This window comes from Entelurus aequoreus, linkage group LG05 (assembly GCF_033978785.1).
Source record: "Entelurus aequoreus isolate RoL-2023_Sb linkage group LG05, RoL_Eaeq_v1.1, whole genome shotgun sequence".
NCBI classification, from domain to species: domain Eukaryota; kingdom Metazoa; phylum Chordata; class Actinopteri; order Syngnathiformes; family Syngnathidae; genus Entelurus; species Entelurus aequoreus.
This window is the reverse complement of record NC_084735.1, coordinates 23431322-23458590: the sequence shown is the minus strand read 5'-3', so window position 1 is coordinate 23458590 and position 27269 is coordinate 23431322. Positions and strand designations below refer to the sequence as shown.

Below are 27269 nucleotides of genomic sequence, written 5' to 3'. Positions count from 1 at the left end.
GTAGGCAGTAGTTAGTGCGATGCAATGACAATGTATAATCTCATTAAATGTGGTCCAATATGACAATCCCCTGAGAAGATTGTCGGGATGCACACGCACTAACACGGCCTGCTGCACGCACAGGTAGGACTGTTATACAGAATTTATATTATTTATTATTATTATTCGTAATTTCTTTTAGTCATAGATAGTTAAGTGCTGGAGTCACCTGACTTGCATGCAGATAGCGTAGGTTTGGTCCCCACTTGGGTGTTTTATATATATATATATATATATATATATATATATATATATATATATATATATATATATATATATATATATATATATATATATATATATATATATATAAGTATATATATATATAAATATATATATATGTGTGTGTGTGTGTGTATTCATATGTATATACAGTATGTACACATATTTATGTATATATATATATAAATATGTATACACACATATGTATATATACACACATACATTTATATATATACATACATGTGTGTACATATATACATAAATATGTGTACATATGTACATATATTAATATACAAATATATGTTTACATATACATACATAAACATATATACATATACATACATGTAGACACATATATACATTCATATAGATATATACATACACGTTTACATACACATACTTACCGTAATTTCCGGACTATAAGCCGCACCTGACTATAAGCCGCACCAGCTAAATTTAGAGGAAAATACAGATTGCTCCATATATAAGCCGCACCCGACTATAAGCCGCAGGGTTTTGATGTGTAATTACCGTAGTATATAGGGGTTCCTGCTACCACGGAGGGGATTGTCGGGACAGAGATGACTGTTTGGGAACGCAAAGCGTCCCATTTATTAACAATAAATCTTTCAATCATTCAATCAAACTTTCACATCTTTGACATGGCGAACAGCATTCGTGCAGAGTACAAATAATACAACAGTGCAAAGTAATACAAAGTGCTCGCCTGTACGTTATCAAAATAACCAGCCTACCGGTATATGAAAAGTCAGTCTTTAATCATTGTGTCATCGTCTTCCTCCTGCGTACTAAAACCACCGAAATCCTCTTCGTCGGTGTCGGAGAAGAACAGGCCGTAAATAAGCCGCACCCTTGTATAAGCCGCAGGGACCAGAACGAGGGGAAAAAGTAGCGGCTTATAGTCCGGAAATTACGGTATATACATATGTGTGTAATATATACTGTATATATATATATATATATAAATAAATACATGTAAAAATAAATACATATATATACACACACACACACACACACACACACACACACACACACACACACACACACACACACACACACACACACACACACACACACACACACACACACACACACACACACACACACACACACACACACACACACACACACACACACACAGTCATGGTCAAAAGTTTACATACACTTGTGAAGGACATAATGACATGGCTGTCTTGAGTTTCCAATAATTTTTACAACTCTTTTTTTTTTGTGATTGGAGCACATACTTGTTGGTCACAAAAAACATTCATGTAATTTGGTTCTTTTATGAATTTCTTATGGGTCTACTGAAAATGTGACCAAATGTGTTGGGTCTAAGTATACATACAGCAATGTTAATATTTGGTTACATGTCCCTTGGCAAGCTTCACTGCAATAAGGCGCTTTTGGTAGCCTTCCACAAGCTTCTGGTTGAATTTTTGACCACTCCTCTTGACAAAATTGTTGCAGTTCAGCTAAATTTGTTGGTTTTCTGACATGGACTTGTTTCTTAAGCATTGTCCACATGTTCTCAATGGGTTTTAAGTCAGGACTGTGGGAAGGCCATTCTAAAACCTTAATTCTAGCCTGATTTAGCCATTCCTTTACCATTTTTTACGTGGGTTTGGGGTCATTGTCCTGTTGGAACACCCAACTGCACCCAAGACCCAACCTCCGGGCTGATAAGTTTAGGTTGTCCTGAATAATTTGGAGATAATCCTCCTTTTCCATTGTCCCATTTACTCTCTGTAAAGCACCAGTTCCATTGGCAGCAAAACAGGCCCAGAGCATAATACTACCACCACCATACTTGACGGTAGGCATGGTGTTCCTGGGATTAAAGGCCTCACCTTTTCTCCTCCAAACATATCGCTGGGTATTGTGGCCAAACAGTTCAATTTTTGTTTCATCTGACCACAGAACTTTCCTCCAGAAGGTCTTATCTTTGTCCATGTGCTCAGCAGCAAACTTTAGACGAGCCTTAAGGTGCTGCTTCTGGAGCAAGGGCTTCCTTCTTGCATGGTAGCCTCTCAATCAATGGCGATGCAAAACACGCTTGACTGTTGACACTGACACCTGTGTTCCAGCAGCTTCTAATTCATTGCAGACCTGCTTTTTGGTGGTTCTCAGTTGACTCTTGATCATCCTGACCAATTTTCTTGCGTTTTCTTCCTGATCGAGGCAGTGACAAAACTGTGCCATGCACTTTAAACTTACGAACAACTGTCTGCACAGTTGCTCTTGGGACCTTAGGCTGCTTTGAAATGGCTCCAAGTGACTTTCCTGACTTGTTCAAGTCAATGATTTGTTTTTTAGATCTGTGCTGAGTTCCTTTGACTTTCCCATTGTCGCGTTTGTAACCGAGTCTAATGACTGCATCACATGAGATAATCCTCCTTTTCCATTGTCCCATTTACTCTCTGTAAAGCACCAGTTCCATTGGCAGCAAAACAGGCCCAGAGCATAATACTACCACCACCATACTTGACGGTAGGCATGGTGTTCCTGGGATTAAAGGCCTCACCTTTTCTCCTCCAAACATATCGCTGGGTATTGTGGCCAAACAGTTCAATTTTTGTTTCATCTGACCACAGAACTTTCCTCCAGAAGGTCTTATCTTTGTCCATGTGCTCAGCAGCAAACTTTAGACGAGCCTTAAGGTGCTGCTTCTGGAGCAAGGGCTTCCTTCTTGCATGGTAGCCTCTCAATCAATGGCGATGCAAAACACGCTTGACTGTTGACACTGACACCTGTGTTCCAGCAGCTTCTAATTCATTGCAGACCTGCTTTTTGGTGGTTCTCAGTTGACTCTTGATCATCCTGACCAATTTTCTTGCGTTTTCTTCCTGATCGAGGCAGTGACAAAACTGTGCCATGCACTTTAAACTTACGAACAACTGTCTGCACAGTTGCTCTTGGGACCTTAGGCTGCTTTGAAATGGCTCCAAGTGACTTTCCTGACTTGTTCAAGTCAATGATTTGTTTTTTAGATCTGTGCTGAGTTCCTTTGACTTTCCCATTGTCGCGTTTGTAACCGAGTCTAATGACTGCATCACATGAGCCCTATTTAAATGGGCTCAGAGAAGTCAACAGGTGTCGTCAATCATAATCACTCACATGACGTTAAGAGGCAATGCCATGAAGATAATTCAATTTGATTGTAACTTTTCTACATCACCAACATTGATCATGTGTGTTGCTGTATGTATACTTTTGACCCAGCAGATTTGGTCACATTTTCAGTAGACCCATAATAAATTCATAAAAGAACCAAACTTCATGAATGTTTTTTTGTGACAAACAAGTATGTGCTCCAATCACTCTATCACAAAAAATAAGAGTTGTAGAACTGATTGGCAACTCAAGACAGCCATGACATTATGTCCTTCACAAGTGTATGTAAAATTTTGACCACGACTGTATATTTATATATATATATATATATATATATATATATATATATATATATATATATATATATATATATATATATACATATATATATAATAGGAAATTAATGTTTATGTGTGTGTGTGTGTCTATATATATATATATATACACACACACACACACACACACACACACACACACACACACACACACACACACACACACACACACACACACACACACACACACACGCACACGCACGCACACACGCACACACACACACACACACACACACACAAACATTAATTTCCTATTCTGCTTACCCTCATTAGGTTTAAGGGTAAGCCAGAGCCTATCACAGTTTACAGGGTACACCTTAGACTGGCCACTAGCGAATCTGCATTCTGATTATCTTGTTATTGAAATAAAATTTCAAAAACATTTACAACAATCATTAAAAACATTATAGGCAAATGGAAAATGGTAAAATATAAAATAGTTGAAAGCATGATGACTAGCAAAATGGCTCACAAAACGGAAAACACAAGCCCAGCAAACCATGCAAAATAATACATGCGACGGCAGAAAAGGAAACAAGCACTCGAGATTCACGCTAAAATGGCTTTCTAATCTGTCTAAAACAATGTTTTATCTTACAAGCGACCCTGAACGCACCACACCGCTCAGACACTTTGCTGCGATTTACTTGGTGAGGATTTTTTGTGGACACAAATGTGAACAAAACAGGACAAAGTAACAGTAATATGCAAATAAGAGTCCCACCGGGATGCCCCCGATTTGAGAAACACTGCCCTAACGTCAGGACACATAGGCAAAAATGCATACTGTATCACACAATTATATTCTAAAAATACATGCATACATATTTTCTTTAATAGTCAGTTTTTCAAATATTTTTTACTCTACTTTTTATATTATAAATGTTGTATTATTATTGTTATTAAATGGTACATTTAAAAAATAATTATTTATTCACTTTTTTAAAAGAAACAAAAAATACTTTCCTTGAAAAACTTTGGAAGAAAACTGTTGAGTCCCGTCAACAGTACTCAAAGAACATGTCATGTTTACTCAGAAGTAATTTGTTTAAAAGCCCCCCAACACACCCACACCCACACCCATTTTCTACCGCTTGTCCCTTTTGGGGTCGCGCGGGGTGCTGGAGCCTATCTCAGCTGCATTCGGGCGGAAGGCGGGGTACACCCTGGACAAGTCGCCACCTCATCGCAGGGCCAGCACGGATAGACAGACAACATTCACACTCACATTCACACAACAGGGCCAATTTAGTGTTGCCAATCAACCTATCCCCAGGTGCATGTCTTTGGAGGGGGGAGGAAGTTTGGTTATTGTATGAATTTATTACGGGTCTACTGAAAATGTGACCAAATCTGCTGGGTCAAAAGTATACATACAGCAACACACATTATCAATGTTGGTGATGTAGAAAAGTTACAATCAAATCAAATTAGCTTCATGTGAGTGATTATGATTGAAGACACCTGTTGACTTCTCTGAGCCCATTTAAATAGGACTCATGTGATGCAGTCATTAGACTCGGTTACAAACACGACAATGGGAAAGTCAAAGGAACACGGCGCAGATCTGAACAAACTAATCATTGACTTGAACAAGTCAGGAAAGTCACTTGGAGCCATTTCAAAGCAGCTTAAGGTCCCAAGAGCAACTGTGCAGACAATTGTTTGCAAGTATAAAGTGCATGGCACAGTTTTGTCACTGCCACGATCAGGAAGAAAACGCAAGCTGTCACCTGCTGCTGAGAGAAAATTGGTCAGGATGATCAACAGTCAACCGAGAACCACCAAAAAGCCGGTCTGCAATGAATTAGAAGCTGCTGGAACAGAGGTGTCAGTGTCCACAGTCAAGCATGTTTTGCATCGCCATGGACTGAGAGGCTACCATGCAAGAAGGAAGCCCTTGCTCCAGAAGCGACACCTTAAGCCTCGTCTAAAGTTAGCTGCTGAGCACATGGACAAAGATAAGACCTTCTGGAGGGAAGTTCTGTGGTCGGATGAAACAAAAATTGAGCTGTTTGGCCACAATACCCAGCGATATGGATGGAGGAGAAAAGGTGAGGGCTTTAATCCCAGGAACGCCACGCCTACTGTCAAGTATGGTGGTGGTAGTATTATGCTCTGGGCCTGTTTTGCTGCCAATGGAACTGGTGCTTCACAGAGAGTAAATGGGACAATGAAAAAGGAGGATTACCTCCAAATTCTTCAGGACAACCTAAAATCATCAGCCCGGAGGTTGGGTCTTGGGCGCAGTTGGGTGTTCCAACAGGACAATGACCCCAAACCCACGTCAAAAGTGGTAAAGGAATGGCTAAATCAGGCTAGAATTAAGGTTTTAGAATGGCCTTCCCAAAGTCCTGACTTAAACCCCATTGAGAACATGTGGACAATGCTGAAGAAACAAGTCTGTGTCAGAAAACCAACTAATTTAGCTGAACTGCACCAATTTTGTCAAGAGTGGTCAAAAATTCAACCAGAAGCTTGTGGATGGCTACCAAAAGCACCTTATTGCAGTGAAACTTGCCCAATGATATGTAACCAAATATTAACATTGCTGTATGTATACTTTTGACCCAGCACATTTGGTCACATTTTCAGTCGACCCATAAAAAATCGTAAAAGAACCAAACTTCATGAATGTTTATTGTGACCAACAAGTATGTGCTCCAATCACTCTATCACAAAAAAACAAGAGTTGTAGAATACTTCCATGTTAACACTTTAGAGGTCAACAAATAGGTGTGTTGCCTGATTTTACGACATTTGGACATTTCATTGACTGTCCGTAAATGTCATGTCTTGAAGTCGCCCTCTGCTGGAAAAATGTTGCATGTGTTGCAGTTCAAAAGTCAAGCACAGGCTGAGCGTACGTTGAGGATGAAGGCAAGAGCATTTCTCGTGGCCGTGGTCCTGCTGACTGGCCGACTTGTGACAGGTTCTGATTGGTCAGACGTCGGACACGATGAGGACGTCCACCCCAACACCCTCCGAGAAGCTGACGTAGACGGAGCCGACCTACACCAGGATGCAGACATGTATCCTAGTCGCATCCTTGAGGAGACCCCCACTGACCCCCACCATGAGACCTTGCTGGACACACAGACACGACAGACCGGTGGCGTCAGTGCGGTGGCGCAGTGCGGCGAGCGTACTTCTGATGGCCATTGCAGACTAAGAGCAACGGTGGGGGAGGTTCAGAAACGCTGCCCTGGCATGTTTCGTTGCTCGGACGAGGTTTCCTCCTGGCTTCACGAGAACCAGAACCACAAGGAGCAACTGGAGGAGATGAGGGAGACCATGTCAGAGCTGCAGGAGGAACTGAGAAATCATCGGCATCGAGTCCAGGTCCTGGAGATGCAGGTAGACTCAGCTACTTTTCTTTGTGGCCCACTAACCCCCAGTTGACCCTGCAGGCTAACAGGATTATTCACAGGTTCCTCTGTAGGAGACAGAAAATCTTTCTCTGTGTCTTGTGCACAATAGTCATGTTGACGTCCTGTCACATTTACACATCACTAAAGAAGTCTATCTCTCAGAGGGAGGAAAACCCTCGTCCGGACTCCACCTTTAACCAGCGTTTACACCCAGTGGAGATGCGTCACGACGAGGCCAGGGTGCTGATCCGCGTGCATGCGGCGCTGCTGCACGAGCTGCAGGCAGACGTCCGCAATCTGTCTTCCGGCGTTCGCCACATGAGTGCGAGCATGGGCTGCACTGCCACTGTCACCCGAGCTGGCAGGCTGCTGGGCAGGCGTGACACTTTAGTGCCAGGTAAACAAGCACGGAAACTAGAGATGTCCGATTATGGCTTTTTTGCCGATATCCGATATTGTCCAACTCTTAATTACTGATACCGATATCAACCGATATCGATATATACAGTCGTGGAATTAACACATTATTATGCCTAATTTTGTTGTGATGCCCCGCTGGATGCATTGAACAATGTAACAAGGTTTTCCAAAATAAATCAACTCAAATTATGGAAAAAACTTGAGTTGAGGTGGGCAGGGTTGGGGGTGCTGGGTTTGGTGGTAGCGGGGGTGGATATTGTAGCGTCCCGGAAGAGCATACTTGCCAACCTTGAGACCTACAATATCGGGAGGTGGGGGGGAGGGGGTGGGGTGGTGGGGGGCTTTGTCGGGGGTGGGGGGTGAGGGTGGTTGGGGGCGTGGGGCGTGATTGGGGCGTGGTTATTTACAGCTAGAATTCACCAACTCGAGTATTTCATATATATTTCATATATATATATAAATATATATATGTATGAAATACTTGACTTTCAGTGAATTCTAGCTATATATATATATATATATATATATATATATATATATATATATATATATATATATATATATATATATATATATATATATATACATATTTATTTTATTTACATAGAAAAAATTAAAAAATACTTGAATTTCAGTGTTCCGGTGGCTATCCATTAGATGGCAGTATTGTCCTGTTTAACTTCTCCATTCATGATGAGTATATCATTTCGGCCACCATGTTCAATGGAGAAGTCTGTTCTACAAAATTTACAGGCAACATATACCTTCCCCTTCAAACTGTCCTGGATGAACTGAAATTCTTGTTTCCATTCGTTTTGGAACTTGCAAGCGTATTTCTTCATCTTGCTCGTCGACGGCGTCGCCATGTCTGTAATTTCCTCGTTCTTCTGCTTCGTCTCCTTGTTGTGTGCGCAGTTGTGCACTCTACTCTCTAAAAGCCCTAGATGTTATGACGTCATTGGGCAGGCAAGCTGTTTATATTGTGGGAATGCGGACGTGAGAACAGGCTGTCCCCACTCAGTCTCAGGTCCGCATTGAGCTGGAGGGGGCGTGGCCTCCAGCTCCGGCTGAATACCGGGAGTTTGTCGGGAGAAAATCTCTGCCGGGAGGTTGTCGGGAGAGGTGCTGAATACCGGGATTCTCCCGCTAAAAACGGGAGGGTTGGCAAGTATGCGGAAGAGTTAGTGCTGCAAGGGGTTCTGGGTATTTGTTCTGCTGTGTTTATGTTGTGTTACGGTGCGGACGTTCTCCCGAAATGTGTTTGTCATTCTTGTTTGGTGTGGGTTCACAGTGTGGCGTATATTTGTAACAGTGTTAAAGTTGTTTATACGGCCACCCTCAGTGTGACCTGTATGGCTGTTGATCAAGTATGCCTTGCGTGTGTGTGTGTGTGTGAAAAGCCGTAGATGTTATGTGACTGGGCCGGCACGCAAAGGCAGCGCCTTTAAGGTTTATTTGCGCTCTGTACTTCTCTGTGTACACAGCGGCGTTTTAAAGAGTCATACATTTTACTTTTTGAAACAGATACCGATAATTTTGAAACCGATACCGATAATTTCCGATATTACATTTTAAAGCATTTATCGGCCGAAAATATCGGCAGACCGATATTATCGGACATCTCTAATGGAAACCAGTCAGCAACAAGCATGTCATTATTAGCATCTGTCTTTGTGTCTCCTTTAGACCGACACTTTGTGTCTTCCTGTCCGTCAGATTGTGCGTCTCTGTATCTCAGTGGTGTGCGACATTCTGGTGTTTACACCATTGTCCTGTCACCCGGTGCAAATATGCCGGTCTACTGCGACATGGAGATAGAAGGTGACACAAACACATACCATTCATGTTCTTGAGTCTTCCTCGTGCCAGCGTGAGGTTCGAAGGGTTCTTCGTGTTCACCAAGGTGGAGGTTGGACGGTGCTCCAAAAGCGGCACGATGGCTCAGTGAGCTTCAACCGTGGCTGGTCCGAGTACCGCCATGGCTTCGGTGACCCGTGGGGGGAACACTGGCTGGCAACCAACAGCTCCACCTGCTGTCCAACCAGGGGCACTACAGCCTACGCATCGACATGCAGGACTGGAGCCACGTCCACCGCCACGCCCTGTACAACAATTTCAGGTCACAACCGACACTGTCACAACATCTAATGTCACTTTAAAAATAAACAACACTTTTGGGGGATGGGGGGGGACTTCTGCCTATCATTCACAATCTCTAAGAAGGACAAGAACACATATGTTTTTCTTTTTTGTAATATACGACAATGATGAGGTGGCCAACAATGCAGGTAAAGGAAGTACTCTATTTTTCCCATAAATCCCTTTAAAAAATACGCCAACAATACTCCATTTATATCTCATGACCTGAATATTAACCAAGTATTAGTTATATTGTTATTATAAGCGCTAACGCAGTCAAACTACGTTTTGTGGCGCCGTGATCACAGAGAGCTAAATGGCTTTTGCTCCTATGATCTGGTCCGTCACCTCTAAACTGGTAAAAGTTCATTGTAGTTCATAAATCGTGCCTCTCACTTGTATAGAAGGTTGTAGCGATAAACTAAGAAGTTGGTGAACTTTGACATTCAACTTAGACCCGGCGATGGCGAGAAAATAAAAAATAAAAAATAAAAGCTTGTTTGGCGGGCATTATGATTAATTCTTCATTTAAACGGGAAGATATAAATATCCCATCAGTCGGCATCCCAGTGAGAGCAGACATTGTACAGTAGGTTTTATTATGTTCATAGTTTGTATTTTTTGTTTAGCACTTAGCAATACTGCTACATGATGCTTGTGTTTCACTAACACTTAATCTGTTTAGAACAGTTTCTAAACCTTTTAGCTCATCCACCTCATATTCAGGCTCAGAAATATAGAGTTCTGGATGATCATTTGTCCCAAAGTAGTCTTTGATGGCGCTCATGAAGTTTGTCATGTTTAGTCGTGTTTATGTTGAAGGGAAAAGCGAACGCTCTCATGTTTCTGTGAAATTATTACACCGCCATATGCTTAAAATGAGAAAAATATTTGTATATTGCATGTCATTTTGAATATACCTGTTACTACATTACATACAGTGCATCCAGAAAGTATTCAGAGCACTTCACTTTTTTCCACAGTGTGTTATGTTACAGCCTTATTCCAAAATGGAATAATTTCATTGTTGTTCTCAGAATTCTACACACAATACTCCTTCATGACAATATAAAAAGTATTTTTTTTACATTTGCAAATTTATAACAAATTTTAAAAAATCAAATGTACGTAAGTAGTCACAGCCTTTGCATAATACTTTGTTGATGCACCTTTGGCAGCAATTATAGCCTCAAGTCTTTTTGAATATGATGCCACAAGCTTGGCACACCTATCTTCGGGCAGTTTCGCCCACTCCTCTTTGCAGCATCTCTCAAGCTCCATCAGGGTGGATGAGAAGTGGTAAGTTTCATCCAGGATGTCTCTGTACATTGCTGCATTCATCTTTCCCTTTATCCTGACGAGTCTCCCACTTGCTGCCGTTCAAAAACATCCCCACAGCATGATGCTGCCACCACCATGCTTTACTGTAGGGATGGTATTGGCCTGGTGATGAGCGGTGCCTGGTTTCCTCCAAACTGGAATTTGGCATTCATGCCGAAGAGTTAAATTTTGTCTCATCAGACCTTAGAATGTTTCTCATGGTCTAAGAGTCTTTCAGGTGCATTTTGGCAAACTTCTAAGAAAAAATATTCCATCTGGCCACTCTACTGGACATGTCTGATTGCTGCAGAGATGGTTGTCCTTCTGGAATGTTCTTCTTTCTCCACAGAGGAATGCTGTAGCTCTGACAGAGTGACCACCGGGTTCTTGGTCACCTCCCTGACTAGACTAAGATGAATGCTGCAATGTACAGAGACATCCTGGATAAAAAAAACAACACTTGAGGCTGTAATTGCTGACAAAGGTGCATCAACAAAGTATTGAGCAAAGGCTGTGAGTACTTATGTACATGTGATTTATTTTTAAAAATTGCTTTAATACATTTGCAAAATGTATTTAAAAAAAGAAAACCCCAAAAACTTTTCCCATTGTCAATATGGGGTATTGTGTGTAAAAAATTTTGAGGACAAAAAGGAATTTGTTCTAATTTGGAATAAGGCAGTAACATAAAATGTGGAAAAAGTGAAGTGCTGTGAATAATTTCCGGATGCACTGTATATACTTACAGCATATATATATATATATATATATATATATATATATATATATATATATATATATATATATATATATATATATATATATATATATAAAATGTTTATGGAGGTTTTTAGAGCGCATTATAGGCGGAATATAGCGACTCCCATTGGCTCCATTGTTTGCTTCCTTTTACTAGCGTTTATTTATGAGTTAGACTGCATTAAAAAAACAAACATGTGTGCTGGTCTCACAGGGATTGTGAATGATGGACAAAATTGTACAAATCAGTGCAGTTCTCCTTTAACACCTTGAGCTGTGACGTGTGAAGAAACAGCAGGTTGTTACAGAGATAATGCCGCGTCTACCTGCAGGATCGAGGATGAGAAGAACCAGTACCGCCTCCATGTGTCTGGTTCCAGCGGGACCGTGGAGGACTCCTTCGCTTGGTACCACAACCAGCACGGCTTCAGCACGCCAGACACGGGCAATGTCTGCGCTGAGATCAGCCACAGTGGCTGGTGGTTCCACCAGTGCTTCTTCGCCAACCTCAACGGCGTCTACTACAAAGTAATAGCAATATTTGAGAAAGCAGAAACATTTTTAGCAGTCAAAGGAGGTGAACACTCACGTGATGGCTTCTTCTCCTCAGGGAGGTCGTTACTCACTAAAGGCTCAGAACCTGCTCGGGCCAGACGGCATCGTCTGGTTTTCCTGGAAGAACTCAGACTTCTACTCTCTCAAGGCCGTCTCCATGATGATAAGACCGCACAACTTTAGGCCTCGAGTGTCTCCGTAGCAATGGAGAGCTCATGACAAATCTCCCTCGACCCATTAGTGCTTCAAAATGGCACAAGTGAGTTGTCCCAAAATCTCTATTAACCCCGCATTTCTTTGTGCATCATTTTTGTTACTTTATCTGCCAAGCATACAAGCTAACTGCATCATAAACAATAGAGAAGCTTTATTTCTTTACATGTTTATTTAGTGACAGAGCAGTAGGTAAGAAGTCACGCACCTAAAAGGACTGAGCGGGATCACGTGGTCTTTCTCAGTCATCAAAAGTGCACGAGATCTTCTTCAGAGAGTCTTTACAGACGAATGGAGGGAGGGTGTTTAAGTGGGGCGCTCCCTGGGGCGGGTGACGAACTGCCACCACAGAGGGGGGAGGTCGGTCTCCTTGCGGGCCGGAGGCAGGGCTTCAGATGTGAGCCCACCGGCTGGGGTCTCGGCCTGCAGCTGCGCCACCTGCAAGCAACGATGGGAATACTTGGTGGTTATTTGCGTCACTTCAACAATGTTTGACATCCAGATGGTGAGTGTATGCGCTCTTTTGCCGCAAGAAGATTCTCCTTGTACACAAAGAAGACACAGCAGAGATTCCCACCTCCTTATCCCAGCTCTCCTCCCTCAGCTTTTTCCACTGCTCCCTCTTGGCGAAGTAGTCAGGGTACATGGCCTTCTCTGACGGGTGCCAGTGATTCAGCACCCACTCAGGAACCTAGAAAAACAAAACAGCCACATTTTACCTAGAACTAGACAGACAGAATTTCAGGAGATAGAAATGAGTCAAATGAAATAAAACAAGTTTTGAAAATAATCCAGGAAAAATGTTTTTGTTCTGTTCACACAATGCAGCAAAAAACTATAACTTAAGAATGTTTATTACTGTAGTTTAGTGGTAGAACAAAGGGCTGGGTGATAAAACGATATCAATATACACTACCGTTCAAAAGTTTGGAGTCACCCAAACAATTTTGTAGAATAGCCTTCATTTCTAAGAACAAGAATAGACTGTCGAGTTTCAGATGAAAGTTGTCTTTTTCTGGCCATTTTGAGCGTTTAATTGACCCCACAAATGTGATGCTCCAGAAACTCAATCTGCTCAAAGGAAGGTCAGTTTTGTAGCTTCTGTAATGAGCTAAACTGTTTTCAGATGTGTGAACATGATTGCACAAGGGTTTTCTAATCATCAATTAGCCTTCTGAGCCAATAAGCAAACACATTGTACCATTAGAACACTGGAAAGATAGTTGCTGGAAATGGGCCTCTATACACCTATGTAGATATTGCACCAAAAACCAGACATTTGCAGCTAGAATAGTAATTTACCACATTAGCAATGTATAGAGTATTTCTTTAAAGATAAGACTAGTTTAAAGTTATCTTCATTGAAAATAAGGACATTTCAATGTGACCCCAAACTTTTGAACGGTAGTGTACAGTTGCAAGAAAAAGTATGTGAACCCTTACTTGGATTTCTGCATAAATTGGTAATTAAATGTCTTCTGCTCGTCATCAAAGCCACAACAATAGACAAAAGTCTGCTTAAACTAATACCGCACAAAAAATATAGGTTTACATTTTTTGTAAACATTTGAAGTGCAGGGTGGAAAAAGTATGTGAACACTTGGATTTAATAACTGGTTGACCTTCCCTTGGCAGCAATAACCTCAACCAAATGTTTCCTGACTTAGTTGTGATCTCCCTCTCTGCATGAAAGTTTAAAATGAGCATATATTTGAACAAGAATGTTTTAATGTAGACCAGGGGTCCCCAAACGTTTTGACTCGGGGGCCGCATTGGGTTAAAACAATTTGGCTGGGGGCTGGGTTGTATGTATATATATATATATATATATATATATATATATATATATATATATATATATATATATATATATATATATATATACACATACATACACTACCGTTCAAAAGTTTGGGGTCACATTAAAATGTCCTTATTTTTCAATGAAGATAACTTTAAACTAGTCTTAACTTTAAAGAAGTACACTATATACATTGCTAATGTGGTAAATGACTATTCTAGCAGCAAATGTCTGGTTTTTGGTGCAATATCTACACAGGTGTATAGAGGCCCATTTCCAGCAACTATCACTCCAGTGTTCTAATGGTACAATGTGTTTGCTCATTGGCTCAGAAGGCTAATTGATGATTAGAAAACCCTTGTGCAATCATGTTCACACATCTGAAAACAGTTTAGCTCGTTACAGAAGCTACAAAACTGACCTTCCTTTGAGCAGATTGAGTTTCTGGAGCATCACATTTGTGGGGTCAATTAAACGCTCAAAATGGCCAGAAAAAGAGAACTTTCATCTGAAACGCGACAATCTATTCTTGTTCTTAGAAATGAAGGATATTCCACAAAATTGTTTGGGTGACCCCAAACTTTTGAACGGTAGTGTATAAATATATATATATATTATATATATATATATTAGATATATATATAAATATATATACATATAATAATAATAATAATATTGGATTAGATTTTATATTGCGCTTTTCTATTAATATATATATATATATATATATATATATATATATATATATATATATATATATATATATATATATGTATATATATATATATATATATATATTAGATATATACAGCATATTTTCCGCGTGCACGATGATGTCACGTTATCGATGAGAAAATGCATTTTTAGACAATATGATTTGCCTGAGCGGCTAGGAGACACCGTGAGTAGCAAGCGGTACAAAGTGGATAAGAAAAGACAAAAAAAATATATATATATATATATTTTTTTATATATTTGGGACTTCCCGCGGGCCTGATTTTGGACGCTGGCGGGCCGGATCCGGCCCACGGGCCGTAGTTTGGGGACCCCTGATGTAGACACATAGAATCATCATACTGGTGTGATTATATGCATCAAGTGTTCATTCAAGGCTAAAGCAAAATATCGAGATATATATCGTGTATCGTGACATGGCCTAAAAATATTGAGATATTAAAAAAAGGTCATATCGCCCAGCCCTAGGTATAGTGGCTTTGATAACGGGAACCGGTTGTCAAAAAGGGATTTGAATCCATGGAATCGGTTCTTTTCTTATCGAAGCATCGGGAGAACCGGTTTTCGAACATCATCCCTAGTGGTAAATGAGCTAATTTAGCTACAAGAGCGAGATGCAGACTGGCAACCCACATCACCCTCCTCACACTCACCTTGTAGCAATCGTAACGCTCATAGGACGTCCCACCAGGAGAGTCGGGGAAGATGTAAGGCTGCGGATGCTGCTTTTCCCAAAACTCCTCCTCTCCCGCCTTCAGCATCATGGTGGCCTTCACCATGTCATTTTCATTCTTGTTCTCCTCGAAGCGAGCGCGCATCAGGCAGGCATAGAAGCGATACTTGTCCCTAAATTACAACACACACGTCCCAATGCTTTCAAAGACAACATCCACAGGAACAGCTACGACATGTAACAATTGTCCCTCACACAAACATGAATTGCTGTACAAAAACACTTTGAGAAAACAAATACAGGTATGATAGTTAGGGTCATTGTAGATCAAATAATTTCACAATAGTGTAACGCTGTATCAAGCACTGAAGAAGTAGAAAGCTGTCAATACCAATAAGTAAGGGTGTAACGGTATGTGTATTTGTATTGAACCGCTTCGGTACGGGGGGTTCGGTTCGGAACGGAGGTGCACCGAACGAGTTTCCACACGGACATATTAAGTAGCGCACCGCACGTTGTGTAAACAATGCACACCGAGGCACAACACACGGCATGCTAGCAAAGACCGGGCTACTACAAAATGCAAAAAGCCAGAGCTGGAAGACCCTCCTGCCTCGTAAAGATCTCCCGTTTGGGAACATTTCGGCTTTGCGGTGCGATACAACAATGGATTACATCGCTTCAATGAAGATAAAGACGAGCGTCGTGCAAACACCGCATTCAAGCAGCCTCTCCTCGGCGAGTCAGGCAGGGCTAAAGCAATAACAAATGCCGTTGGTGTTTTTATAGCAGCAGATTTAAGACCATATTGCATTAAAAACTAGATTTAGACCCACTTCTATGGTGGAAGAAAAATTAGCCCATATATCCTCTTACTGCCAAGTTAGCCAGGCACTACCTCGCCATACCTGCTACATCCGTGCCCAGCCAAAGGGTATTTTCCACAGCTGGAGACATTTTAACAGCAAGCACGTCTAGTCTTTCTGCAGACAATGTGGATAAACTGATTTTTCTGGCAAAAAACATGAACATTGAGTGAAAGTCACCATGGTTAAAGGCTGGGGGTGGGGGAGAAAAGTTAAATCTTAGGCTGAGTTGACTTGAAACTGTTTAATGTTGCACTTTTTGTATGTAGAAGAAAAGTCTTGTCATTTTATTTAATCTGAGCAACAACTTGAAGCAGTTTAATGTTGCACTTTATATGTGGAAATGTTGCACTTTATATGTAGAAAGGTTTTGTTAAGAAACCAATTCTGAGCCTCATCTTATTTAGTTTTTATTTTATATATGTTGACTGCATTAACCCTGGCAATGGACCCTGTGTGTACAAACCCCGTTTCCATATGAGTTGGGAAATTGTGTTAGATGTAAATATAAACGGAATACAATGATTTGCAAATCATTTTCAACCCATATTCAGTTCAATGCACAACAAAGACAACATATTTGATGTTCAAACTGATAAACATTTTTTTTTTTTGCAAATAATCATTAACTTTAGAATTTGATGCCAGCAACACGTGACAAAGAAGTTGGGAAAGGTGGCAATAAATACTGATAAAGTTGAGGAATGCTCATCAAACACTTATTTGGAACAACCCACAGGTGAACAGGCAAATTGGGAACAGGTGGGTGCCATGATTGGGTAAAAAAGTAGATTCCATGAAATGCTCAGTCCTTCACAAACAAGGATGGGGCGAGGGTCACCACTTTGTCAACAAATGCGTGAGCAAATTGTTGAACAGTTTAAGAAAAACCTTTCTCAACCAGCTATTGCAAGGCATTTAAGGATTTCACCATCTACTGTCCGTAATATCATCAAAGGGTTCAGAGAATCTGGAGAAATCACTGCACGTAAGCAGCTAAGCCCGTGACCTTCGATCCCTCAGGCTGTGCTGCATCAACAAGCGACATCAGTGTGTAAAGGATATCACCTCATGGGCTCAGGAACACTTCAGAAAACCACTGTCAGTAACTACAGTTGGTCGCTACATCTGTAAGTGCAAGTTAAAACTCTCCTATGCAAGGCGAAAAAACGTTTATCAACAACATCCAGAAATACTGTCGGCTTCGCTGGGCCTGAGCTCATCTAAGATGGACTGATACAAAGTGGAAAAGTGTTCTTTGGTCTGACGAATCCACATTTCAATTTGTTTTTGGAAACTGTGGACATCGTGTCCTCCGGACCAAAGAGGAAAAGAACCATCCGGATTTTTATAGGCGCAAAGTTGAAAAGCCAGCATCTGTGATGTATGGGGGTGTATTAGTGCCCAAGACATGGGTAACTTACACATCTGTGAAGGCGCCATTAATGCTGAAAGGTACATACAAGTTTTGGAGCAAAATATGTTGCCATCCAAGCAACGTTACCATGGACGCCCCTGCTTATTTCAGCAAGACAATCCCAAGCCACGTGTTACATCAACGTGGCTTCATAGTAAAAGAGTGCGGGTACTAGACTGGCCTGCCTGTAGTCCAGACCTGTCTCCCATTGAAAATGTGTGGCGCATTATGAAGCCTAAAATACCACAACGGAGACCCCCGGACTGTTGAACAACTTAAGCTGTACATCAAGCAAGAATGGGAAAGAATTCCACCTGAGAAGCTTAAAAAATGTGTCTCCTCAGTTCCCAAACGTTTACTGAGTGTTGTTAAAAGGAAAGGCCATGTAACACAGTGGTGAACATGCCCTTTTCCAACTACTTTGGCACGTGTTGCAGCCATGAAATTCTTAGTTAATTATTATTTGCAAAAAAAAAATAAAGTTTATGAGTTTGAACATCAAATATCTTGTCTTTGTAGTGCATTCAATTGAATATGGGTTGAAAAGGATTTGCAAATCATTGTTTTCCGTTTATATTTACATCCAACACAATTTCCCAACTCATATGGAAACGGGGTTTCTATATGTATGTTATTGTTATGCTTAGCATTCATGACTGCCTGTTGTTGCACTGATCAGCCTAGTGGTGGCTCACATCCATCACACACACAGCTATTTTAAAGCAATGTTAAAAGGATAAAGCCATTGTTTACAAATTTTGGTAAATAAATAACCAGAAAATGTATATTTTGTTGTTTTCTTACTGTACCGAAAATGAACCGAACCGTGACCTCTAAACCGAGGTACGTACCGAACCGAAATTTTTGTGTTCCGTTACACCCTTACCAATAAGGCATTATGAAAAATGTACATGTTCATTAGCCTAGATCAGTGGTTCTTAACCTTGTTGGACGTACCGAACCCCATCAGTTTCATATGCGCATTCACCGAACCCTTCTTTAGTGAAAAATAAAATGTTTTTTCAATTCAAGAAAAAGTTATATGTTTTTTTACTGGTGCACAAAATGAACCGTGCATGAACATCACCTTGTTCAAAGAACAAAACCATCACAGTGCATGAACTCCCAACAAATTGCACACCTTACACACGTTACCATGAATTGATTAACGTGGACCCCGTAAGTTGAAAAACATATTCGGGTGTTACCATTTAGTGGTCAATTGTACGGAATATGTAAACCGTACTGTTTCGTATAATGTATTCTCTTCCTTTGCAATCTGCTAGTAAAAGTTTAAATCGATCAATCAAACAACCTGCAAATCAGATGGAAAATTAGAGGGAACATTGTTTGGGGTTATCCATAATACGCTGATAGGGAAAAGTTTATATTTACACGATAAGTCGGATCCGTCTTTACCTCCCCTGAGGCAGACTCACCAAACCCCTAGGGTTCGATCGAACCCAGGTTAAGAACCACTGGCCTAGATACATTTTGCATTTCCCTCATGGTGTTTTAGGTTTGTATGTGTTTTGAGCATTTGCAGTATTCTTCTTTTGCATTGACTGTTACTCTTGCAATGTTTGCAATTGCAGAAGTTCCACGTTTAATGGTGTCTGAATGTTATTAGTTTTGGATTCTTGCGCATTTGACCCTATCAGCCCACCGTAGTTTCAGGCTTCGTATAATATACAAAAATAAGTGTTTAACGTGTTTTGGTGATTCCTTTAAACGTTACAACACTGCTATTTGTTCATCTGTTCTTTTCAATATTAGATCTACATCAGTGTTATTTCATGAATAAACACCAAGTAAGCTCCACAAAGATAAATAAATGATAAATGGGTTATACTTGTATAGCGCTTTTCTACCTTCAGGGTACTCAAAGCGCTTTGACAGTATTTCCACAATCACCCACACATTCACACACTGATGGCGGGAGCTGCCATGCAAGGCGCTAACCAGCAGCCATCAGGAGCAAGGGTGAAGTGTCTTGCCCAAGGACACAACGGACGTGACTAGGATGGTAGAAGGTGGGGATTGAACCCCAGTAACCAGCAACCCTCCGATTGCTGGCACGGCCACTCTACCAACTTCGCCACGCCGTCCCAAACGAACAAGTAAGGGCACTGTTGGCAACTTTATATTACCATTGTTACTATGGAGACTAATATTTAGCAATTATGTCTGCATATGGTGCATATAGCGTTTGAAAAGTGAAGCCAAGTGAAAATAAGCAGAATAGAAAAAAGGCTAAAACTTGATCTTCCAGGCTAGCAGTTAGCTTAGCAGGCTAGCAGCTTAGCAAACACAGAGCGACAGCTAACGCCATACACGACTTCCATCTGCCATAAAAACACAACATTTTACCGAAAGATGCACCACGATTCAAGGTGTCTCAGTGACTTTTTGTAAAGGCGCAGCACTTTCTGCTGGTGAGTTAGATAGGCAGAGGCCATCCTTGTTGTCCTCTGTCACCTTCTACCCGAGCGAGGCGCAAAGCATTTCGGGACATCGGGGCTCGACACGTTTTGACCGTAATCCTTGCTTCAAACGCGAAACATATATGTCAGTCCGTGTCTTAAGTTACAAGTTTTACAAAGTGGTTACACGTTACAATTATTATAAATAATATTGGATGCAAAACTTTATATTTAGGCAAAAACCCAGGTCAACTAGGTGGTTGTTTAAAAAAGATCATCCCCTCTATTAGCAGGTTTACGATATTCCTACACTCATGGTGCTGGTGAGAGCTGCAAATGTTCTTTTCCGAAGCAGGACTCTCTTAACTATGGCACAGCACAAATTCATCGGTAAGACAGGCGTTTAGAGATAAATAAAACACAAATATAAGTATTGATTGGGCCTTGAGTAATGAATTTAGCTTGGGTGATTCAGTTAAGATAATGGAGTTCGCAACTACGTCAAACATTGCTGGCTTGTTTTGGTGTTATTAAGGTCTGTCTATCTGTGTTGGCCCTGTGATGAGGTGGCGACTTGTCCAGGGTGTACCGCGCCTTCCGCCCTAATGCAGCTGAGATAGGCTCCAGCACCCGCCGCGACCCTAAAAGGGACAAGCGGTAGAAAATGCCTGGAAGGTTCTGACTGATAAATGATAATCTTCCTATAAACACAAGCTCTGTTTTATGCATGATCAGAATGTCCAGGCCTTAATGAATTACTAAGTAGTATTTAATATGTGTAAATGTTGCTGTAGTATCAATGACCAATATGCATGATGCACAATTGATGTCACATATTTGTTGATGACCAAAAAAAATATCCATGCCATGCCAGATATCGGAGTGAACTTGACGGACCCCATGTTCCGGGGATCCTACAGAGGCAAGCAGAAGCACGAAGGTGAGCATCGTCTTCATTCTGGAACCGTCTCTCCATTTTGCCTGACGCCACCCGTGTGGTGTTCCCACAGACGACTTTGATCACGTCATCGACAGAGCCGTCAAAGTGGGCGTCGAAAAGGTGCTGCCGTACCCTCCCAACCCCCTGATATCTTGAAAGCTCACTCACTCCCGCCCTTCTGTATGTATTTCAGTTCATGATCACAGGGGGAAGCCTGCAAGACAGCAAGGAGGCCCTCAAACTGGCCCAGACCAGAGGTAACCATGACGACTAGAGATGTCCGATGTCGGCTTTTTTGCCGATATCCGATATTCCGATATTGTCCAACTCTTAATTACCAATTCCGATATCAACCGATACAGATATATACAGTCGTGGAATTAACACATTATTATGCCTAATTTTGTTGTGATGCCCCGCTGGATGCATTAAACCAGGGGTGTCCAAAGTACAGCCCGCGGGCCAAATGCGGCCCGCCGGTGTCTTCAAATTGGCCCGCGACACGTCATGAGTTTAATAAGGAATTTTATATTCATTTTAAAGGTATAACACTTTAAAGGCCTACTGAAACCCACTACTACCGACCACGCAGTCTGATAGTTTATATATCAATGATGAAATCTTAACATTGCAACACATGCCAATACGGCCGGGTTAACTTATAAAGTGCAATTTTAAATTTCCCGCTAAACTTCCGGTTGGAAACGTCTATATATGATGACGTATGCGCGTGACGTCACGACGGCAACGGAAGTATTCGTACCCAATGTGTCACCATACAAACTGCTCTGTTTTCATCAAACAATTCCACAGTATTCTGGACATCTGTGTTGGTGAATCTTTTGCAATTTGTTTAATGAACAATGGAGATTGCAAAGAAGAAAGTTGTAGGTGGGATCTGTGTTTTAGCGGCTGGCTGTAGCAACACAACAATGAGTCAGACGCGCCAGCCGATGCTAGCCGCCAACCGCATCTGTGATCGGGTGAAGTCCTTCGTCGCGCCGTCGATCGCTGGAACGCAGGTGAGCACGGGTGTTGATGAGCAGATGAGGGCTGGCTGGCGTAGGTGGAGCGCTAATGTTTTTATCATAGCTCTGTGAGGTCCGGTTGCTAAGTTGCTAAGTTAGCTTCAGCGTCGTTAGCAACAGCATTGTTAAGCTTTGCCAGGCTGAGAATTATTAACCGTGTATTTACATGTCCATGGTTTAATAGTATTGTTGATCTTCTGTCTATCCTTCCAGTCAGGGATTTATTTATTTTGTTTCTATCTGCATTTGAGCCAGATGCTATCACGTTAGCTCAGTAGCTAAAGAGCTTCGCCGATGTATTGTCGTGGAGATAAAAGTCACTGTGAATGTCCATTTCGCGTTCTCGAATCTCATTTTCAAGAGGATATAGTATCCGAGGTGGTTTAAAATACAAATCCGTGATCCACAATAGAAAAAGGAGAATGTGTGGAATCCAATGAGACCTTGTACCTAAGTTACGGTCAGAGCAAAAAAAGATACACCCTGCACTGCCTCTCTAGTCCTTCACTCTAACGTTCCTCATCCACGAATCTTTCATCCTCGCTCAAATTAATGGGGTAATCGTCGCTTTCTCGGTCCGAATCTTTCTCGCTCCATTGTAAACAACGGGGAATTGTGAGGAGTCCTTCCTCCTGTGACGTCACGCTACTTCCGGTATAGGCAAGGCTTTTTTTTTATCAGCGACCAAAAGTTGCAAACTTTATCGTCGATGTTCTATACTAAATCCTTTCAGCAAAAATATGGCGATATCGCGAAATGATCAAGTATGACACATAGAATGGATCTGCTATCCCCGTTTAAATAAAAAATAAAAAATTTCAGTAGGCCTTTAAAGGCCTACTGAAACCCACTACTACCGACCACGCAGTCTGATAGTTTATATATCAATGATGAAATCTTAACATTATAACACATGCCAATACGGCCGGGTTAACTTATAAAGTGACATTTTAAATTTGCCGCTAAACTTCCGGTTCGAAACGCCTCTGAGGATGACGTATGCGCGTGACGTAGCCCGACGAACACGGGTATGCCTTCCACATTGAAGCCGATACGAAAACGCTCTGTTTTCATTTCATAATTCCACAGTATTCTGGACATCTGTGTTCGTGAATCTGTTTCAATCATGTTCATTGCATTATGGAGAAGGAAGCCAAGCAAGCAAAGAAGAAAGTTGTCGGTGCGAAATGGACGTATTTTTCGAACGTAGTCAGCCACAACAGTACACAGCCGGCGCTTCTTTGTTTACATTCCCGAAAGATGCAGTCAAGATGGAAGAACTCGGATAACAGAGACTCTAACCAGGAGGACTTTTGATTTGGATACACAGACGCCTGTAGAGAACTGGGACAACACAGACTCTTACCAGGATTACTTTGATTTGGATGACAAAGACGCAGACGTGCTACTGTGAGTATGCAGCTTTGGCTTTTTTTTGCGTATGTACGTAACTTTTTTAAAATATATAAGCTTTATGAACCTTGGGTTAGGTGAACGGTCTTTTGGGCTGAGTGATTGTGTGTGTTGATCATGTGCTTGAATTGTATTGGCGTGTTCTATGGAGCTAGGAGCTAGCAGAGGAGCTAGGAGCTAGCATAACACGTACCGTACCGTAAGTGCGCGTCACGTACGTAACTTTTTAAAAATATATAAGCTTTATGAACCTTGGGTTAGGTGAACGGTCTTTTGGGCTGAGTGATTGTGTGTGTTGATCGGGTGTTTGAATTGTATTGGCGTGTTCTATGGAGCTAGGAGCTAGCAGAGGAGCTAGGAGCTAGCATAACAAACACGCAGGTGTTATTATGCAGGATTAATTTGTGGCATATTAAATATAAGCCTGGTTGTGTTGTGGCTAATAGAGTATATATATGTCTTGTGTTTATTTACTGTTGTAGTCATTCCCAGCTGAATATCAGGTACCGTGAGTATGCAGCCTTGGCTGCTAAACATTCGATAACTTGACCGTATGTGCGCGTCACGTACGTAACTTTTTAAAAATATATAAGCTTTATGAACCTTGGGTTAGGTAAACGGTCTTTTGGGCTGAGTGATTGTGTGTGTTGATCAGGTGTTTGAATTGTATTGGCGTGTTCTATGGAGCTAGGAGCTAGCAGAGGAGCTAGGAGCTAGCATAACAAACACGCAGGTGTTTTTATGCAGGATTAATTTGTGGCATATTAAATATAAGCCTGGTTGTGTTGTGGCTAATAGAGTATATATATGTCTTGTGTTTATTTACTGTTGTAGTCATTCCCAGCTGAATATCAGGTCACCCCCGGCTCTCACAGCATCTTCCCTATCTGAATAGCTTCAACTCCCCACTAGTCCTTCACTTGCACTTTACTCATCCACAAATCTTTCATCCTCGCTCAAATTAATGGGGAAATTGTCGCTTTCTCGGTCCGAATCTCTCTCACTTCATGCGGCCATCATTGTAAACAATAGGGAACTTTGCGTATATGTTCAACTGACTACGTCACGCTACTTCCGGTAGGTGCAAGCCTTTTTTTTATCAGATACCAAAAGTTGCAATCTTTATCGTCGTTGTTCTATACTAAATCCTTTCAGCAAAAATATGGCAATATCGCGAAATGATCAAGTATGACACATAGAATAGATCTGCTATCCCCGTTTAAATAAAAAAAATTCATTTCAGTAGGCCTTTAAATGCTGCTGTTTTGACACAATCTAGTGGACAACATGAGTTTTTCCTGATCAAAGACTTTTTATGTTTGGAATGTGCAGCATCTATTTATATGACCTAATGCAAACAACCTTCCCTAATAATGGTGAAAAAAAAAAAAAATCTAAAAAATCCAACCAACACAAAATGTAAACAGAACTTTGTGGGTGTTATAAAAAACGTCCAATCACCTACATTTTTTTTTTTAAATTACAAAGCGTGATGGGAAAATGCTTGAGACTCTCCATACTTATCCATGTTTGGTGCATTTTAGCTGCTTGATCATTCTGATTGATTACAAAACTTTAAGGATGTTGTCACAGAAGTAAACAAGGTAGAAGTCAAACTTTTGCATACTCTTAATATCCAATTATATTACAATTAATATAATAAGTGTGTGTGTGTGTATGTATGTATGTATACACACATATATATGCATATATATTTATACATGTATATATTTATATATATATATACTGTATATATATATATATATATACTGTATATAGATAGATAGATAGATAGATAGATAGATAGATAGATAGATAGATAGATAGATAGATAGATAGATAGATAGATAGATAGATAGATAGATAGATAGATAGATAGATAGATAGATAGATAGATAGATATGTATGTATGTATGTGTGTGAACATATGTATATGTATGTGTGTGAATATATATATATATATGTATATATATGTATATAGTTACTTTACCTGCAGTTGGCTTTCGGCCCTCAACCACATTTTTTTAGCCCGATATAAATATATATATATATATATATATATATATATATATATATATATATATATATATATATATATATATATATATATATATATATATATATATACTGTATATAGATAGATAGATAGATAGATAGATAGATAGATAGATAGATAGATAGATGGATATGTATGTATGTGTGTGAACATATGTATGTGTGTGAATATATATATATATATATATATGTATATATATATATGTATATAGTTACTTTACGTGCAGTCGGCTTTCGGCCCTCAACCACATTTTTTTAGCCCGATGCGGCCCCCAAGTCAAAAAGTTTGGACACCCCTGCATTAAACAATGTAACAAGGTTTTCCAAAATAAGAGAACAACTTCAACTCAAGTTATGGAAAAAAGTGCCAACATGGCACTGCCATATTTATTATTGAAGTCACAAAGTGTATTATTTATTTTAACATGCCTCAAAACAGCAGCTTGGAATTTGGGACATGCTCTCCCTGAGATAATCCTGATACCCACTACAACCATGGGAAATACTATACTTTGACTTTCACAAAGTGCATTATTTTTTTATTTTTTTTTAAAAACGTGCCTCAAAATAACAGCTACAAAAACAATGAAGGCACACAGCTTCAGAGTAATAAAGTAAACAATAACACGGTCCTCATTTAGTGCAAGACTGCCTGGCATACTGTATAACAGGGAATTATAAACTGGGCTCACATCCATCTTCCGCTTGTATTCATCGTGTATCTCCTTATGATTCTTGAAGAGGTGGGAGATCTAATTGCTCGTATTAAAGGAAGACATCTTGGTTCCTCCTCGCATAACCAACTTTTTGCAGTCATTGCAAATTGCCAGTTTTTTATCCGTCAGAGACACTTTAAAATAATCCCAAACCATAGACATGGTGTCGAGCTCGCTTGTTAGCCACGGCTACAGCACCGGCAACAACACACTCTTGTTGTTGTTATGCTGCGCTCGTGGCGATTTGATGAGGTCATCAAGCGTCGCCAGTAAACCTCTCATGCTGCAGTCGTCAACTCCGTGTTGTGTGTGAGAGAGGGGAGAGGGGAAGGGCTGCTGACTGGGAGACGCAACGGCTCTGTACTTACCGCTCCGTACAGCTGCGTTTTAAAAAGTCATTTTACTTTTTGAAACCAATACCGATAATTTCCGATATTACATTTTAAGCATTTATCGGACATCTCTAATGACGACCCAATCTACGAGTCTTATGTGACCGTGGTTGATTCCTGACAGGTGACTTCTACTGCACCGCCGGCTGCCACCCGACCCGCTGTGGCGAGTTCGAGGAGGGCGGAGCCTCGGAGTACCTGTCCGAGCTGAGGCAACTGGCTGCGGCGCATCGAGGAAAGGTGGTCGCCATCGGAGAGTGCGGACTAGGCCAGTCCTCCCTAAACATATCAACAAGAACATT

At 40.8% G+C, this 27269-nt stretch overlaps 3 protein-coding genes and 1 pseudogene across 6 annotated transcripts in view; 2 read left to right on the top strand and 2 right to left on the bottom strand.

Moving 5' to 3' along the window:
* LOC133650341 (pro-opiomelanocortin-like) overlaps positions 1–12526 on the bottom strand; it is a 25690-nt gene extending 13164 nt beyond the window's left edge. Inside the window, exons 1-3 of one of the 2 annotated variants that reach the window (XM_062047473.1) lie at positions 12330–12526; positions 12067–12261; positions 9361–9624 (exon numbers count right to left, since the gene is read on the bottom strand). In XM_062047473.1, the coding sequence (XP_061903457.1) occupies positions 9361–9363 (3 nt within the window). In that variant the 5' untranslated portion in view covers positions 9364–9624; positions 12067–12261; positions 12330–12526. Of the gene's footprint in view, positions 1–9360; positions 9625–12066 lie in introns of both variants that reach the window. The other variant, XM_062047474.1, reaches the window with a different exon arrangement.
* LOC133650337 (fibrinogen-like protein 1) lies at positions 6754–13292 on the top strand (annotated as a pseudogene).
* ndufb9 (NADH:ubiquinone oxidoreductase subunit B9) lies at positions 12662–20532 on the bottom strand. Its single transcript, XM_062047478.1, has 4 exons — positions 20371–20532; positions 15698–15890; positions 13086–13199; positions 12662–12946 (listed from the first exon to the last, which is right to left on the bottom strand). The coding sequence occupies exons 1-4, from the start codon at positions 20457–20459 to the stop codon at positions 12815–12817; spliced, it is 528 nt and encodes a 175-aa protein (XP_061903462.1). The 5' UTR covers positions 20460–20532; the 3' UTR covers positions 12662–12814.
* Positions 20060–27269, top strand: part of tatdn1 (TatD DNase domain containing 1) — a 23419-nt gene continuing 16209 nt past the window's right edge. The window contains exons 1-5 of one of the 3 annotated variants that reach the window (XM_062047471.1): positions 20060–20120; positions 21298–21363; positions 21434–21483; positions 21557–21620; positions 27092–27235. In XM_062047471.1, coding sequence (XP_061903455.1) covers positions 21324–21363; positions 21434–21483; positions 21557–21620; positions 27092–27235 — 298 coding nt within the window. In that variant the 5' untranslated portion in view covers positions 20060–20120; positions 21298–21323. Of the gene's footprint in view, positions 20121–20506; positions 20569–20596; positions 20814–21297; positions 21364–21433; positions 21484–21556; positions 21621–27091; positions 27236–27269 lie in introns of those variants that run through there. The other 2 variants (XM_062047472.1, XM_062047470.1) reach the window with 2 other exon arrangements.

Excerpts from the sequence above, each read along its gene's own strand:
- ndufb9 (XM_062047478.1), bottom strand. The coding sequence starts at position 20,459 with ATGGCCTCTGCCTATCTAACTCACCAGCAGAAAGTGCTGCGCCTTTAC. Across the intron at positions 15,891-20,370 it reads GAATCGTGGTGCATCTTTCG|GGACAAGTATCGCTTCTATG; the intron begins GTAAAATGTTGT and ends GTTGTAATTTAG. Across the intron at positions 13,200-15,697 it reads AGCGTTACGATTGCTACAAG|GTTCCTGAGTGGGTGCTGAA; the intron begins GTGAGTGTGAGG and ends TTGTTTTTCTAG.